The sequence below is a fragment of the Pseudonaja textilis genome, chromosome Z (assembly GCF_049901715.1).
Source record: "Pseudonaja textilis isolate UNSWEBS1 chromosome Z, rPseTex1.2, whole genome shotgun sequence".
NCBI lineage: Eukaryota > Metazoa > Chordata > Lepidosauria > Squamata > Elapidae > Pseudonaja > Pseudonaja textilis.
Genome location: NC_142008.1, coordinates 135,791,002 through 135,805,973, shown reverse-complemented (window position 1 = coordinate 135,805,973; position 14,972 = coordinate 135,791,002). Strand labels below are relative to the sequence as shown.

The following is a 14,972-nucleotide window of genomic DNA, read 5'->3' as shown; positions in this document are numbered from 1 at the left end:
AAGCCCTTATGAACAGAAGAACACTGACATGCCCCCAACTTTGCTGGAGATGTTACCTAGTCTGATAAATAAATGTTTGGAAACCAACCCACAAGTTCAGAGAACAATTCTTCACCTTCAAACATCATTACTATAGAGAGTTAATTTGAAACATAAATCCATAGATTTGAATCTCCAAACTCTTATTTATACCTCTGCTCAATTCTACCATGTCTGAATAACAGTTCCTCTGAGCACATGAAGAGGACAGGAAGCACTAGAACTGCTGAGTTCCAAATCTTTTCTGTGCCATCAGTTAACCTGAAATATGGCAATAGCAGTAATATAGGGACATTTCTGGGAGGGAGGTGGTGGAGTTTGTTTTTGAGACTGGGCAACTGTCTGGACAATTCCCTGCAGATTTTTTGGCCAGGCTTTTTTTAATTGGCCCCTTCCTAAATCTGAGAGATTGACTGGCCCAAAGTCATCCCACTGGCTTTGTACTTAAGGCATAACTTGAACTCAGTCTCCCAGTCTTTATATCCTGATGTCTTAACTACTCAACTCAAACTCCTTTTCTATAGTACTTCTATAAAAGTACTTCTATAGAAGTACTTCTGTAGTACTTCTACTTTTTCTATAACTCCTTCTCCTTTTCTATAGTACTTCTTTCCAAACGTTCTATCTGCATGATCAAGGGACTTTTTTTCCCCCACAACCATCCTGTAAAACAGAACAATACAAGTACATTCATGCCGCAGATTGGAGAAACTGAGGCTGGAACAGTGACTTGCTTGTTGTCTGTACATTCAGGAGCCCTAATCTGAAGCCTTAGGCGAGGGGGCAGAGGTCCTTCTCTCATCATCTATACAAGGCAGTTTACCAAAACTCAATCCAAGGTTTTCTGACTGAAGGTCTCTTTGTAGCTGGGATGGATAGAAAGCTTTGCAAATAAATCAATGAAATAACAGGACAAAGTCCCGAAGTGCCATTTATGGAATGAGTAGGATGAGAGCCATGTTAGTCTATAGTGACCCCCCAAAAATCAGGAAGTTCCTATGGCACCTTTTCCGGCTAATAAACTTCATTAAATTACCTTTTATTAACAAATGCTAGTTGGAAAAAGTGCGGCTAGACTTCTGATTTTATGGAAACTTTGGGTGGATGACAGATAGATAGATAGTGTTGGAAGAAATATCCTTCTGGGTTGAGTTCCAATTAGGGAAAAAGACACTGGAAACATGGAGGCTGTTTGGAAAGATAGTTTAATGGTAGACAGGATCACATTCCTTGGAGCTCTTGGGCGAAGAAAAAGGGGAGAGACGCTAAGAGTCCCTGAGTTTTATGCCCTCTCTGCGCTTTGAACTTCCTGGGGAACAGGAAGAGTATCCTGATTGGTTGCTGTCAAAGGTCATAGCTAGCTTTGTAGATTGTGTGCTACGTTTGGTTGAAACTTGGTGGGTGATGCAATGAAGGGCAATTAAATGCCTCTGTCTTATGGAGGTAGATCTTTGTTATGTAGAATAGACTGCCCCAGGCCTTAATGCCCATTATCAAAGAAGTGGGGGTGAGTTTCTGCCTGAGTTTCTACTTCTGTTTTAGGGGAAATATTCTGCCTTTTTAGTGCTTCCTGAAATATTTCATTATTCTAGGAGAGGGGTGGGTTTTAACTTCCAAGGTGGGTGGATGGATGGATGGATGGATAGATGGATGGAAAAGGGTGGCTGGGTAGACAGACAGACAGACAGACAGACACAGACACAGACACACACACACACACACAAATAAAGAACAGAAGTCGTCTCAAAGGAAGAGGAGCCCCCAAAAAAATTTGTAAATGAGGGTCATCAGAATTTATAAGTTTCAGAATGGCCATATTAACCTAGTGAGTCCAGTCGTGGCTTGCTTAACCTCGCTTATAAGTAAAGAGACTCGCTGTGTTCCTGTAAAGAAAACAGAGGACGTTCTGATTCAGCGCGAAACTAGTTCCTAGAAACATCCCTGCTAACGATTCACTGGTCCCTTTTAATCTCTTCCTGTAAAGTTTTGGCAAGCCCCGCTGAAGCCCTGGATTCGTCCTTCGGCCACAGTCATCGTGAGGAACCGCGATACGAGTCCAAGCATGTTGCATCCAAACAGCCGACACCCCCCGCCCCCCCGCGCGCCTCCCTCGTTCGCTTTAGGGTCTTGTTTCTCCTCTCGCTTCCTGTCCCAAGTCGCCAGTTTCACCTGTCGGTGACGTCATCACGGGATGGTAGGGGTGTGGTCTGGGGAGGGATGAGGGGAAAGAGAGGGATATATAGCCAGCCCCATATAGAAAGGTGCGTGCATTTATCCTTTGCAGCGTCCTATCCAGCTGTGGAAACGAACTTGAAACTTTACCTCTAACTGAACAGGTAAGAGTCGGGTCTTGATGAGGAAGACGGAATACTTGGCTTTTATGGAATATATGTATATATGTATATATGTATATATGTATATATGTATATATGTATATACACACACACACACATATACATATATAAGTAAAATATATACTCGAACCCGACACCTGCTTTTTTCCAGCTCAAAAGAGCCTCGAGTTACTAGCGGAGCGTTTGGGACAACCTGCTGTTTTGAAAGTCAGGTAGCGCTCAAGCGCGACCGTGCCTAATGTGCCTGGGTTGGTTTCCAAATGTACTTTGTGGGAGAGAGAGTTAACCTAACCAGCTGTGTTGGATAAAGTCATCGTTGATCTTCATTTATTTATTTCCTTCATATGTCTATTGGATTTATATTGCCTCTCACCTCTAATTCGTGACTCTGGGCGGCTAGCAATATTCAAGATAATAAAAAGTATCCCGAAAAAAACACGAGGCCGCCGAGATTCAGGAATTGAAACTCAAGTGATCTTCCTTCTATAGGACAAAAACGGGCTTTAATCCCAACTAGTGACTTTCGGACAATAGATCCTAAATATATTCCCTCCTGTCCTTGGGTTTCTTTTATTTTCTCTTTCTTTTTTCTTCCCTTTTCTTTTAAGCGGATCCTGCCATAAAGCAGGAATAACGCTAGGTAGAAGGAGGAGGAGAATTTCCTTTCCTTTCCTGAGGAGTAAGAAACGACAGGTGTATGGGGGATCGTGCGGCGGGCAACTGCGTAAAACTCTGGCTCACCGCGTTCTTCTCTTTCTCCCATGGAAGAGACAGCCGTCCTTCCCTTTCTTGATCCGGGCTAGGGTTGGGTGGTGCCCTGAAGTTTTGATGGCGCGCGCTAGTTTTGCAGGAAAAAAAGAAACCCTTTCGCCCTCGAGATGGGGGGGAGGGGGCGAGTTTCGGTTGAAGGGCAAGGAAAAGCCTGCAGGGCGTCCCCGCCCTCTTGTCTTCGCCCCACCTGAGTCCCGCCCGAAATCATGCGTGAATCACTGGGGGGAACCTTTGTTCTCTGGAGCGTAGCCACTCGATGACCGCGTGTCCCTTTTGCCTTGAAAGTTGGGTAGATGAACTAGTGAGATCGAGGTGACCGTTGGCGAAGGTTCCCTAAACTCTCTGTAAATAATTATTTATTTTCCGCCCTAAGAAAATGATGCCTAAAGCTAAGGATGAAATCTTGAGTTTCTTTAGTTGCCTCTAACACACAGGCACAAACAGGCAGCGGCAATAAATAACCTATTCTGAATAAGTCGGGGAAAACAAAGGCCAGGGTCAATCCCTACCTGCTGTATTCGCACAAATGAAGGCAAATATAGGTGTCCCAGGATAAATCGAATTTGGATCGGTCACCGGGACTGGAGATTTAGTCTTTTGAGCTTCCAGACTCATGCTGGAGCCCATTTTTCAAGGAACTTCTCTTGTATTTGACAACCTGTAGTGAAAACTATGTCAGGTTATTTTGTTTTAAATGGATTTAATTGAGTAAACTGAATTCTGGCTAAGTGCATTTTGCAACTGCGCTCCTTGTGCCTGTTTGTAATGGACTGTAGAGACTGTAGAGATGGTTTCAAAAAGTAAACCTCCAGGGAACAAATGCTTTGATTCTTCTGAAATATTTCAGAGTCCTAAGGAAGAAATCCCAAGTTCTGTTCTGCAGTTATTTATTTAGCATATGACATATCATACATGGACTAGCAAGATATATTAAGATTTCATCTGGATTAGTAAACCCTCTTTTTCTGTTTTGCAGCTTCTCTGTTTCCTAGAAATGATGTTAGCTGGGATTTAAAAAGAACCAGGCATAAGCTCTTATATTAAGTATTATACAGAGGTATTACAACAGGTGAATTCCTTTACACTTGTAGCTTTAAGCAAGGGCACACCTGTCTGAATAACAATCCTTCCTCTGAATCCTAAACTAGATGAAAGACTTGGCCCAATGCCTCTGTATAGCAGTAAAGATCTTCCCATCAGAAATAACATAGCTTCTCTTAAATGAACTGCACTTTCTTCTTGAACAAAGGATGGTGACCATCTCTCTTTGTTACAAGCAATGGTTGCAAAGATGATATTACTGGCTCCCATTCTAGTTTTGAATTTGTCTTTTGATTTTTTTAACAATTGACCTTGCTCATAGATTGAATAAGTAGAATGGGATGCCATTCTAGTTACAAACAAAAAGAGATGACGTGGAACTGATCTTGCCACCATGATGTAAAATGATACAATCTTGTAGCCTTAATTGAATTTTGCATTGACTATTAAGAACTTGAACTTGAGAGACAATATGAAACAGTGATTAAGAGACTGGGCTTGGTCCATGGTTCAAGTCTCCATTTAAATACTAAGCACTGAATAACCAGTATAGCTAACTCTAGCTTACCTACTTACAATACAGAGTTATTGTTAAGAGAAAAAAATATCTGAGTATATCTCATTGAGCTCCCAAAAATAAGGTTGGGTATAAACAGAATACAGTGGTAAAAGCAGTGGTTGTGTTGACATGACACAATGAGGCACAAGTTAGCCAACCAGTTTGTAACATACATGTGCAAATTGAAACCCATGTTCATGGTACAGTTCATGAGTCTAGAAATGAGATTAATTGCATAAAACCAAGGATGTCAAACTGGCAGCCTGCAGGCCAGATGCATCACATGCAGGCCACGCCCACTCCAGCTCCACGAATGGGAGAAATGTCACATGATGGCAACATGACCCCGTGAGTTTGACACCCATGCATAAAACCATTATTCAGTTAACTGTAGGTATAAGCATGTTGTAGGAACACAGCCAGTGGGAAAGCTGTCATCTTCTGGGTAGACAGCATTCAGTTTCTTCTCATATTAAAAACAGGGAACCATTTTGAGCTCTATAACTTGATGTCTGCTTGCCTTTATATTTCTCTCATTTTCCTTCTTGGAAAAAATCTCTGGAAGAAACATATTAGTCAAAAAAAAGTGCTTCCAGATTCCTGACTTTGTGCTACGATGGTCTAACATAGCTCTCCTCACACAACGATTGGAACAAATTGGCCACCTACCTGGAGGAAGACTGGTGTATCTCAGCGTAGGAGAGGGGAAAGCGGGAAGATTGTAAATAAGCGTCTATCTTTTCTGTCCAAACACATCTACTTTCCACAGCTTGAACTGCAATTTTTAAGGAGTTTCATTTGCCATGAAACAACTTTGTTGAAGTTATTTCTTGAGGACAACTATAAGTGACCTGGGCATGGAGAGATGGAGAATATAATAATATAATTTCATTGCTGAACCTGTGGGAGACAAGCCATATGGACACAGAATGCTTCTGAGTGATGATAAGAGTGCTTTATAGTCACCTACATGTGACTGTATATTCTGAGTAGCTTACAAAATTCAGAAAAACAAAACACACATAAACGCACAGCCCAGAATAAAACAAAACAAAAAATCAATTATGTAGCGATGACAGAGACCCCACAAATACAGGTAGTCCTCCACTTACAACCACAGTTGGAACCAGAACTTCCATTGCTAAGTGAGTTGCAGCAAATTTTGCTACCCTTTTTTTTGCAGTCATTTAGCAGATCTGGCATTCCCCAATAGACTTTATGTGTCAGAAGCCCCCAGGTAAGTCACAAATGGCAATGACATGATTATGGGTTCGCTGGGATGGTCATAAATGTGAGGACCAGTTGTAAGTAAGTTCTAGTGCTGTCATAACTTTGAATGGTTGTAAGTTGAGGTTTACCTGCACAGGAATACACAAATATATAATCACTAAAAGGAACCACTTCTGTATATAAACAGCCTGAACAGATAACAACCCATAGTGGACTTTAGCTGTTCTTGGAAGTGAAGCAGCAGTATTAGCTCTGCTTAGGATTTGGATGAAGCTATTGAGAAAACAGAAAAAATTCCTGGAAGAAAACTGAGACAAATAACTAGATTATTTTACAGATTTTAAGGACTGCTTACGTATATGGGTGTCTATAAACACTTTAGATAATGTTGAAATCAGACCAAAGTATGCAGAAATTGAAGGAAAACTCAGCACCACTTCTGATGAGATGCAAGACACTGTCTAGCACAGTGTTTTTCAACTTTGGCGGTTTGACATTGTGTGGACTTCAACTTTCAGAATCCTTCAGGCAGCCATGAATTTTGGAGTTGACATCCATATATATCTTTAAGCCGCCAAGATTGAGAAATGTTTGTCTGGTAGAAGATAGCAGTACCATTGAAACAAAACTGCAATGTTATTGGTCTTTCCCCCACATCTCCCAAGGACTAAAAGCTTCAGTGGGAGCATGAGCCTTTAATGAGACATGTCACCTCAAAAAACAAACAAACCTTGTTTTGTGCACCAGTGATTTTCATTGATAAAGTAGTCTGATTGCAAATCTTTGTCAAGGGCACTAAAAGTGATAAAAAAAGCAGCAGCAGAAATCATTCACTTCAGAGACTCCCTTGGTGTCCGTTTCCAATCTCAGTGTCAAAGAAAAATAATTAAAATCCAGGGTCATTCCTTTTTTTAAAAGTCATTCCACCCATTGATTTGGGGCAACCTGATCTTGGGGATGCGGTTTGTCCTGCCTGTGGTTTGCAAAGTTTTGAAACAAAGAAAACAAGTAGGACAATCAGTCAAACTAAAAAAAGAAAATGTGATTTTGCTTTAATTAGACATTGCAAATAGCCTGCCATAATGGGATACAACAAATGAAATTGTCATTGTAGACATTGGTTGCTAATAAAGGATAATATTTGTAGACATTTGTTAGTTTTAACATTTCAGGGTTCAAGGATATCTTATCCATAGGCTTGTTTAAATATGTACATTTGTGCTCATCCTCCAGGAGTTGGGGTTGGTGCGTTTTTTTTTTTTTTTTTTTGAGTGATCAGTTCTGTAAAAAAACAAAGGTGGACATTTTAAGGTGGAGTTATTTTCCCCCCAGCCTAAATCTTTTTTTCTGTTTTCACCATCTCACCTGAAATTAATTGTACTGCCAAATGAAATATGAGAACTATTTTTTGTAGTTGGTCTTATATTTTATATTTGAAAAGTGTTTCAAGTCCAAGGTTTTCTTATTTGGATGGGGGTGTAGAACTTCTAGATACTAGCCCCATCCTGATTCTTCTGCAGTTTTATTATTTTAAGCATATGAAGAGTATACTAAACAGGATACGGTACAATATGGCAGCTTTAAAGTCAAATAAAAGTCTCCAAAGGTCCACTCTCAGCACCATTCATTTTGGATATTTGTACTATACTATTCTAGGAGTGTCATTTGCATAGATTACCAGAAGAATTTGCTTGTTATCCACCCTTGATCCCAGAAAGTTCATCCAAAGCATGGCTTTCATCCAATATTATTTATCGTGGTATATTGTTTTTATAAATTTTTGGGTGAGTCTTTCTTGCATAGTAGCATAGGGAAAGGCTTTTGGCCCACAGGATCTCTTCTTTTTTCTCTACATCCCTCAGCTGTGACAACTTGATACTGATATCAAAAGCAAAACAAAACTCACAACAGCCAACATGGAGATGCAGAACAAAAGGGTTTTGAGAACAGGCTCAGCCTTAATCAGGTTTTCCTTCACTTAGTGTCATCCTACAAATATCATCAGCCGACTGATCTTAAGAATTACACCAAAACATGCCTTGAAGATGCTTGGCTAGAACATATTTAGCCAATGGTTGAGTTCACATAGTACATTAAGCCCAAACCAGGCCAATTATGTATATTAGGTCACTGGGTGAGAGGTTTTATGGTTGAGGGACCAATTTGGAAGTCAAGGACCAAACTTAAGCAGGACTGACTATTTTTAAGAAAGGAAAAGGAGAAAGCCTCTGGCTGGGTATGTATCTCATGTCTAATAGCCAGGTCAACAGTTAACAGATACCTGCTATTTCCTCTGCTTAATGTTGCCAACCAACTCCAGATGACTCCCATACAGCCCTGAGGGCAAGGGATGATGCAGCTACTGAGACAACTTACAATGCAACTATCTTTGACCTGTTGCAATGAAAGTGGCGGGGGGAGGAAAGCTAATTGCACAAGAGCCATTTATATTCTAGGTATATGACTAATTGGAGGAAGAGTTAAAAAGCTCCTACTCAAGATGAGATAAAGAGAGAAAAAATAAACCAAGTGCCTGAGCTGGTCTTGGAACAAATGTTTGAGTGATGAGTTGGGGAAAACTTTGTATTTGAAGCCAAAACACATTTTTCCGCCTCCACCTTTAGGCTGAGTCAGACTTAGGCTGATTTTCCTGAGTCAAATGTCAACATCATTTTTTTTTTAAAAAAAACAAATTTTCCTCCTACAGGAAAAAGAAAGATTTAGCTGCCTGACTACCTTCCCTACCGATTTAAATAAATGATTCCAAATTTGTTTGGTTTTGCTTCCTATTCCTTTCTATATCCACTTTATTTTCTGAATGTGTTTTCCCACTCAAACACTTCATTCTTAATTGTCATAAAATTATATTGGAGTGAAATTGTTTGCTCCAAGTGGCAGGAGTGGCAGGATATCCCTATCCATTTAAAATGGCATCTAAAATGTTTTTCTGATCCTGCACTTTGGTGATCCACTAGACTTCACATCCAGTGTTATAAGTGAAGAAGCAAAGTAGATTTTTTTGCCATTAAAGGTTAACCTGACTCTCTTCCTATAAATCTACTATGGATGGGTATGAGATGAAACAAAAGCAACTAAGGAGGATAGAGATTGAGCACCAGGCAAAGCAAGCTTCATGCTGATTCAGTTTTCTTCCAAGTCAACACTGGCAGATAGCAGTTCAGATCAACAGAAGTAAAAGAGTTTATTACTGTCAGGCCCAAGACCACCTAGTGAAATCCAATCTGGTCCAAATCCGTATTTGCTTACAGCTAATAAACAGAATCTTGCCAAACTAAAGCAATAACCTTCTAACTTACTACATTTATACTGAAAAATTCTAGTGTGTGGCTATCCATGAGTATGGATAGTGGTGCAGTGGTTAGAATGCAGTCCTGCAAGCTACTTCTGTTTTTTGCTGGCTGTCAGTAGTTCTACAGTTTGATTCTCACCACCTCAAGATTGACTCAGCCTTCCATCCTTCTGGCATCAATAAAATGAGGACCCAGATTGTTGGTGGCAATATGCTGACTTTGTAAAACCACTTAGCAGTTTATGTCTTAACCGCTATTGCTATTACACATGATCCCCTGCCATGGTGGTTTATATCATAAACTTCACAGAAGTCACGATTTGTGTAAAAACCTAGTGATTTCTCCATTTTCTTTTTTTAACAATTGCAGCAAGTGTTAATTACTATTTCCCACTTGGTCAGTGATGATAGTAAAAGCCGCGATAGTAAAATATCCAAATATCATATCTTTAATCTCAAATCTTTAATTCTCCATTTGTAGCAAATCTATGACCTACATAATTTGAGATCCTAATACTGTAGTGAAAAAAAAAACCATTCCTTTCTGAATTTAAATTGACCATGATCTAGAATTTTGAAATTCTTTTTTTACAGTTTATTTATATATTTTCTCTTTACATACATAAATGATTTGTGAATTGCTTACTGTCTGGATCATTTTGCTTACATAATAATACTTTTCCAATTTCTTATAGCTAAAGAATTACAATTAATAAAGATGCTGGACCAGGAGCAGGAAAACCTGAGTTCAAATTCTCCCATAGGAATGAAACTAATTGTGTGACTTTGAGCCAGTCACTCTTCTGAGTTCTTGTAAGATCATTGGAAACCACTTCTTGGCCAAGAAAAAGTCATCAGGTGGTGGATGGACTTAAAAGACTAGCAAAAAACCAGCAAAAAATGATTATTAAGTTCAATCAAAATGAGCAAAAGAAAGTGTATAAGGCTTACGCAAAAGATATTTTACTTTTCCAAAAGAATTAATCAAGTAGGATGTTTTGAAAATCAGGAGATGGGTCACATAACCACAGAGATTATAAACTCTCAAAAGTATACTTACAGCTTTTTGGTAAATTGGACATGATTCTGTGACAGTATGATTCACCATGGGGAAAGTATGAGCATAGCCTTGAAGAATTTAGCAGGTACTTGGCAAATTGACGAAATTAGCTTTTTAAATCATCAGCTGTGGGACATAATGCAAATTTAGAGAAATGAGAATGATGTGATGGAAACCCTTATATTCACATGTACCCTAACTTTATTTCATAATCTGACTTTTAAAAGTTACTTTGTAATTGCATCTGAAGTAACAGATTCTGATTTATTCTGCATTTCTGAAGGAGAATTATAAACCTGATTTAAATTTTTGGCTTGGCTGGGTTATGGGAGAATTTTAAAAGCATCATTTGTGGCTAGGATGCAATTACAGATTCATTTGCAAATTAAAGAGCAGGCAAATGGTTGAATTGGAGCACAGGATTTGCTCAAAGAATGGTAGAACAATGAATGACTTTGCATGGCATGTGATAAAAATCCCAAATTTTTCAAGTTACAGTCTTACAGAGAAATGTCTACACTTTAATTGGAAATGGTTAAGATGTTGCCCTTTACCTGGGAAAATTAAGTTCAAATCCCACTTGACTCAGCCATTAATCTCCGTCATTGTTAGATTTACTTTTGAATCACCTTATGCACTGGAGCCAGCTTGCACAGGGCCAGAGAAGGTGATTGTTAAATGTTCAGGGATTTTGAGAGCAGGACTTGTGAGCGCAGTGTCTAAAATGCCAGTCAGCTATTTGGTGATTTGCAGCCTCCTGGTGGCCATGGAGCCCACTGAGCCAATCGCACACCACTGCTGATATTGGTCCTTTTCTTTGGGAGCTCAAGCAACATTATACATTGTGTGCTGTCCTCCAATTACTTCCATAACAACAACCCAGTGAGGCAAGTTGGGCTGAATGATTGAGTGTCCTAGTGAATTCCCATGTTGAGCTGAGAGGACTTGAAACTGGGACTTCCATTATTTGCAAATACCACTGTGGCTTTACATGGCTAAGACTATTTATTTATACTTGCAATCCAGGCGGCTCCAGGTGGCCTACTGTACATGGCTTAACTACCTCCAAGTCCCAATAACACAATTAACATAAATAAATACCCAGAAACAATGATAAAACACATGCACACACACCTAAGAAATTGGGAGTTGAATGAAGCTTCTGGCTATTCCAACTTTGTCTCCTCTAACATAACATCTTTTTTTAAGTCAAAGATGCCTGAAACTGCATCTTTTACATATAAAATGTCCTCCTTGTGAAGGAACAATGGTTCCTGTCTCAAGGGCATATTATCAGAATGGAACTACTTATGCCAATGTTCAGAAAAATTTCTTTAATGGTTCGGTTGCCACAGAAAAGTTTATCAAATATATTTTCTAGACTTGCAAAATACCTACCAGCTATCCAACTTTTAACCAGAACTGACTGGATCTAGAGTTGATCTCCAAAGGACAAGGAAAGAGCCCTCCAATTTCTTATTTATTTTTATTTATTTTATTTATCTGGTTTGTCAATTGCTTACAAAATAATAGGTATTAGTATAAACATGAGTAAGAATACAGAAAATAAGTATGATTAAATAGGGACAATAGGACAGGGGCGGGAAGCACGATGGTGCACTTATATAGACGCTTTATTCCATGGGAGGGAAAAGCAGCCTGGAATTTGGAGAATAAATGCTATTTTTAAAGAGTCCCTTCCCTAGGATGAGTGAGAGATTCTTAGTTTGCTGAGAAACAAACACACAGCTAATCCTTACTACTGGGGGGGAGAGGGGGGGTTGGCCAGGGAAAACCGGCTCTACAAGAGGGAGTCTGTAACATTAGCATAATGGGATCTGTAACTTTCATGAATATTGGCTCTTATGATCTCATCATTACCATTTTGTTTGTCTGAAGTTTTAGTCTTCAGTTTAATCATGTTTGCCTAGAGCAATGTTTTTCAACCTTAGCAATTTTAAGATAGGTGGACTTCAACTCCAAGAATTACTTCTCCCCACACACCCAGCATGCTACCTAGGGAATCCTGGGAGATTGTCCACCTGTCTTAAAGTTGCTATGATTGAGAAACACTGTTTAGCTTCTCAAAGGTTTGCCACAAAGAAATTTTATTGGTTTAGACCAAGGGATTTTTTTAAAACCTGGATTTAGACCTGCCTCCCCAACCTGATACCCTCTAGAAGCCAAAGACAAGAGCCAAAAGCTTTACAAATCCCCATTTCTCCTTAGTAACAGAAAAAGGGAACTGTCCTGCTGAACCCAAAGTTTTGGTCTTACCTCTTCTGGTTCACAGTAGTTGTGGACTTATCTTGTCCTGGATCCTCAGATGAATGCATGCCAACATTCAATATTCTGACCTTTGACCTGGGAAGTATAGTAATGTGCATTATGCCCTAGTAATGTCTTTTACAGGATCATTTGGCATAATCTCCCTCTAAATCAGTAGCTAAATTAGTACCCACCAGCAAATCCAGGATTTTTTACTAGATCAGATGCTGTATAGAGAAAACTGTGGGTGCCAAAGGACGCATGTCTTGGTCCCTACAGCAGAACTGAACTACTTTTTATGTGGGGTATCACTTGACAAACTAAGAGGCAGTGATTGCAAATAGCAGCATTTGTGGGGTGGGAGAGACATCAAAATGACATTTGACTGGCCAACTGAAAGGCACAACCCTTGCACTGATGATGTTACCTAGTTAGGGTAATGAAACATCTGCAAGAAAACAAGCAAGCTCAGAGAGCACCAAGGACCCCGCACAACCCTTGCACTAGATGCAAAGAAGGTAGGTTACATCCTGAAAATAAATTTGAATGAATTTTCCTGTCTTTTTTTCTTTGTTTGCATAAGATTATTTTAGATTCCTGTTAAGGGCTTTATGTGTTTCTGGTTTCAAAGTGGTGGGAAATCAGTTGATAGTTAAGGCAGCATCCTTGGCAAATATTAAATGTAGTGATACGTTGCACTGTTATATTAGGGTAACATTTCACAAAATTCTTATGGTATATAATTGTTATTTTTCTTCAGGACTGCCTACCTTGAATCATGGTGTCAGCTGCTTTTCAGATCATGGGCATGGCCCTGTCTGTAGTGGGCTGGATTGGGGCCATCATCACGTGTGCCTTGCCTATGTGGAAAGTGACAGCTTTCATTGGTCCCAACATTGTGACAGCCCAGACCACTTGGGAGGGACTGTGGATGAGCTGTGTAGTACAGAGCACTGGCCAGATGCAATGCAAGGTTTATGACTCCATGCTGGCTCTACCTCAGGATATGCAAACCGCCCGGGCTCTCATGGTCATATGTGTGCTTGTGGCCCTCTTTGGCCTGATGGTTGGCATCGTGGGTGCCAAATGCACCAACTGTGTGGAGGAGGAAGACGTCAAGGCACGTATCATCATTGTCTCCGGTGCCATCTTTGTGGCATCTGGAATCCTTTGCCTCATCCCAGTCTGTTGGTCAGCCAATACTATAATCCGGGAGTTCTACAGTCCATTAATTGTGGAGGCTCAGAAGAGAGAGTTGGGCTCATCCCTCTACATTGGCTGGGCAGCGGCTGCTTTGCTGATCCTCGGAGGAGGATTGCTGTGCTGTAATTGCCCCAAGAAAGAGAGCAACAACTACAGTGCTCGCTACACAGCTGCTGTCTCTCAACCCCGCAGCGATTACCCCAGCAAGAACTACGTTTAAGAGAGTCGTGTCATTGTGTTGATGCAGTCAGTTGCCATCCTGAAAGCTCATTACTGGTGGATTCCTTGAGAGTAGCAGAACTACGTAATGAACATCCCTATGGAGAACAGAGCGACCTGCTCCACAATTTCTCAACATTTCTGGCCCATCAGTATTTTTTCTCTCTCACTGTTACCACTAACTAGATTTATTTCCACGTGTTTCAGCTCTTCTTTTGAAGAGAATCCTTGATTTGTGATAGAAGAATTCAGTATAGGTAGATAGGTATTGAATCGATGTCCTATTTTCAAGTAGTTTGTGATAAATGCCTTTGGGTGTTCTTGCCCCCTCCCCTCCATTACACAATCCCAAATAGCCTGTAATGGCTCAGAGTCATATCCTGTTCAATAGGATGGGGTGGGGTGGGGGGCAAAAATGGTTACTCTATATCTATGTTTTTGAAGCTGTGACATGTTGTACAGTATTTTATGAAGAAAGGGGATGTGGCCTTTTAGACCTGTTGTTTTTAATTTTTTTGCAATTGCTGTTGCATGCATTTCATACCAAAAGCCAGTTTTTTCCTCTTTTTTTTAAAAAAATATATAACCTGAATAAAATTAATGCTTTTGTATATAGCAGTTTGCCTTCGTCTTTTCTGTGCGTTTGTCTGTAACTCTGATGCTAACCTGAGAATCTACTACTGGGGGGAAAAAGTCTTCTTTCTTTTTTTCAGGGTCATGGGCCCAAAACATTAATAGGATTCCTTCCATTTTATTGAATCTGAAGAGGAGGGTGGATGGTTTCACACAATAGGACATTCCCAAAGTAGAAAGGCTTGCATGGCAAGAGGGCAGAAGAGAAAGAATGACTTGTGTGGGAGGATTACACTCATACCAATTACATTTCTTTGCCCAACAGAAGGCAGAGAACCATGATGA

General features: G+C 40.0%; 1 protein-coding gene and 1 long non-coding RNA gene across 3 annotated transcripts in view; one reads left to right on the top strand and one right to left on the bottom strand.

Annotated features, from left to right (window-relative positions):
* The window catches only part of LOC148124431 (uncharacterized), a 49,747-nt gene that overhangs the window by 18,435 nt on the left and 16,340 nt on the right, over positions 1 to 14,972 (bottom strand). Inside the window, exons 2-4 of the long non-coding RNA XR_015740199.1 lie at positions 12,642 to 12,728; positions 10,365 to 10,490; positions 3,135 to 7,275 (exon numbers count right to left, since the gene is read on the bottom strand). This is a non-coding gene — a long non-coding RNA (uncharacterized LOC148124431). The remainder of the gene's footprint in view (positions 1 to 3,134; positions 7,276 to 10,364; positions 10,491 to 12,641; positions 12,729 to 14,972) is intronic.
* Positions 2,307 to 14,669, top strand: LOC113443714 (claudin-4-like). 2 transcript variants are annotated; one of them, XM_026712132.2, is made up of 3 exons: positions 2,307 to 2,375; positions 5,948 to 6,001; positions 13,393 to 14,669. In XM_026712132.2, exon 3 carries the CDS (start codon positions 13,411 to 13,413, stop codon positions 14,053 to 14,055), a length of 645 nt encoding a protein of 214 aa, XP_026567917.1. In that variant the 5' UTR covers positions 2,307 to 2,375; positions 5,948 to 6,001; positions 13,393 to 13,410; the 3' UTR covers positions 14,056 to 14,669. The 2 variants fall into 2 exon arrangements, with proteins under 2 accessions (XP_026567917.1, XP_026567916.1); XM_026712131.2 differs by lacking the exon at positions 5,948 to 6,001.